The sequence below is a fragment of the Carlito syrichta genome, unplaced genomic scaffold, assembly GCF_000164805.1.
Source record: "Carlito syrichta isolate Samal-C Ts95f unplaced genomic scaffold, Tarsius_syrichta-2.0.1 Scaffold310924, whole genome shotgun sequence".
Lineage (NCBI taxonomy): Eukaryota > Metazoa > Chordata > Mammalia > Primates > Tarsiidae > Carlito > Carlito syrichta.
This window is the reverse complement of record NW_007255020.1, coordinates 2,861-5,303: the sequence shown is the minus strand read 5'-3', so window position 1 is coordinate 5,303 and position 2,443 is coordinate 2,861. Positions and strand designations below refer to the sequence as shown.

The 2,443-nt window shown below is 46.7% G+C and overlaps 1 protein-coding gene across 1 annotated transcript in view; it reads right to left on the bottom strand.

Moving 5' to 3' along the window:
* The window catches only part of KIF6 (kinesin family member 6), a 99,456-nt gene extending 97,773 nt beyond the window's left edge, over nt 1-1,683 (bottom strand). Inside the window, exon 1 of the mRNA XM_021717757.1 lies at nt 1,363-1,683. Coding sequence (XP_021573432.1) covers nt 1,363-1,469 — 107 coding nt within the window. The 5' untranslated portion in view covers nt 1,470-1,683. The remainder of the gene's footprint in view (nt 1-1,362) is intronic.
* Between the last annotated feature and the right edge of the window lie 760 nt (nt 1,684-2,443).

Genomic DNA, 2,443 nt, shown 5'->3' with positions numbered 1-2,443 from the left:
TCCTCCCCTTCCTTACCCTCTCCTCTCCTGTTTCCTTCCCTCCTCTCCCTCCCTCTCTTCCCCTCCCTTCCATTCCCCTCCCCTCCTCTTCCTTCCCTTTCCTTCTCTTCCCTGCTTTTTGTTTTCTTTTTTTTAGAGAGAGGGTATTGCTCTGTCATGTAGTCTGGAGTGTAATGATGCAATCGTGGCTCACCACAGTCTTGATGATCTCCTGGGCTCAAGAAATCCTCCTGCTTCAGCCTCCTGAGTAGCTGGGACTACCAGTGTGGGCCACCACAACCGGCTAAACCTCCCGCTCATTTCTTTGTTGTATCTGACACTACTGACAATCTGCTTCTTGGAGCTGTCTTTCTTCTTGGCTCTCAGAGGGAGGTTCTCCCCCTCTTCTCTCTCTGTTTCTTCTCAGCCGCCATTATGGCCCACTTTTCCACTATCTTTCCTTCAAAATCTTTTCCCTTAGGGTTTTACCCTCTAGGCCTTTGTACTTCCCATATTCTCCTGAGAGCTCATCTGCTTCTTAGACTTCCTTGAATTGTCATTTATAAGCACATGACTTACCAACCTGACTCTCATTTTAATTCAACAAAGAGTTCTTGAAAATTTATTGTGTGCTAAGATCCATAGTCACAAGTGGCATATAAGAGTTTATGGTCTAGAACTCTGTCTTCTGAGCTCTAGACCCACGCATCTAATTGTCTTTCTGTTTGCTACAATTTGAAGATATGCGTCTAATTCACAGACTAGCAGAAACAAATACATATATATACAAATTATGTGTGTGTGTATCTCTCTCTCTCTCTCTCTCTTTCTCTCTCTAAATTTTTTCTACCGGGTTCCAGAACACAGCTTTGTTTGACAACATGTCAGCAGATAATCCTGCCTGTTCTGTTCTTTGCCTTGAGAATGCACCAAAAAACCTGGGTTACAAGATGTGTGCATATGTCTTTTGACTAGGAAGTGCAGGAAGTGCAGGACTGCTTTCCAGGACAGTTGGAGTGCCTGGAGTTCTAAGAATGCAATTTGGTCCATAGGTGTTTTCTCCCTGCCTTCGGAACAGTAAGACATTGATAGAGTCACAGGCTGATGATAATTGATGTACAACTTGAGAATTGTATATCACACTGATGTTGTCAGTAGCAGACCCTATCCTGTGGTTGCTTATCCCAATAGTACTGCAGCATGAGGTTCATGCACGTGAAGAGTTGTACCAGCTTAGAAATACTTCAGTGCGAAACTGAATAAGCATGGTGCCTTTCTTGTAAAAGTCAGAGCGGGCGGACCAAGAAGGACAGAGTAGCAAATCTCCTCTAGGATGGCCTGGCTGAGCCTGGGAGGACCAGCGGTTCTCTGAGACAGGCTTACCTCTGTTTCAGAATCTGTTTGTTGTCATCGATGGTAACGCTGTCAGCGTGGTCCCTCTTGAAGATTTCAAAAGCCTCCTGGCGTCCTAATGACATTTCCTCTCTCATTTCTGTTTGGAGACACAGGGAAATAACCTCAGTCACAGCATCGGGATTCTATTAATTTCATTGTCACTTTAGTCAGACCACAAAGCCAGCCCTGGCTCCTAGAGACCCACAGCAGAGAGACCCTGACCAGACAGGTGGCCCCAGGCTCTTCCAGCTGGCCGCCAACCCACGGAGGAGGCCCTTCCAGCAACATTGTTGCACACTGGAGGGCTGTGCCTGCATGCCCATGTGACTTGTGGGGGGTGGGGTTTGGAAAGTCTGGTCAGAGGAAATGAAAACCAGAGCGCCAAGCCCTGGATTGCTGAGGACATCTGCAAATACACTTTCTGCCATCCTTCAGTGCCACACTTCTCCCTGTTTCCCTGTTATGTCCCATTTTGGTTTTCTGTTAAATTTCACCCTGAATATAATCCAAACTGAGACATACAGAATCCAGAAAATTCTGCTCTTAGTCTCCACATAACGATTCATCCTTATTTCCTATGGCAAGTGTGAGGCTTCCACTCTTACTTAGGAGTTGGATTCTCAATTGCAAGACCAATGAGCCCATGGCAGAGGTCCCTAGTTCATATCTAACCTCAATATCTGGTATTGCCACTGCCACTAAAGGCCAATCCTCACTTCAGAGTTCAGCTTCTGGAACCCAGAGTCAGAACAGCCAGGACCAGGTCCTGTGCCTCACAATCTCCCAGGTGAGGGTCAGGGGAGTATGTGTGTTGGCATTGGCATCTCCTTAGTGAGGGCTGAATTCACAGTTGCCTTTCGGGTGCACCTATAGTCATTTTTTAAATGCTTCTGCCCTTGGCTTCCTCACCTGGGGGTCCTTTTCCCATGTCCTCCTCCAGGAACTCTATTTTCTTTGAAGCCCTGGCTGAATGTTGCCATGTTCATGATGCTTTCCCTGAAGCCCAGGCAGACATGTTCCTTGTCAATACCCCACAGCTCAGTAGACATTGTCACTTCACATGACAATC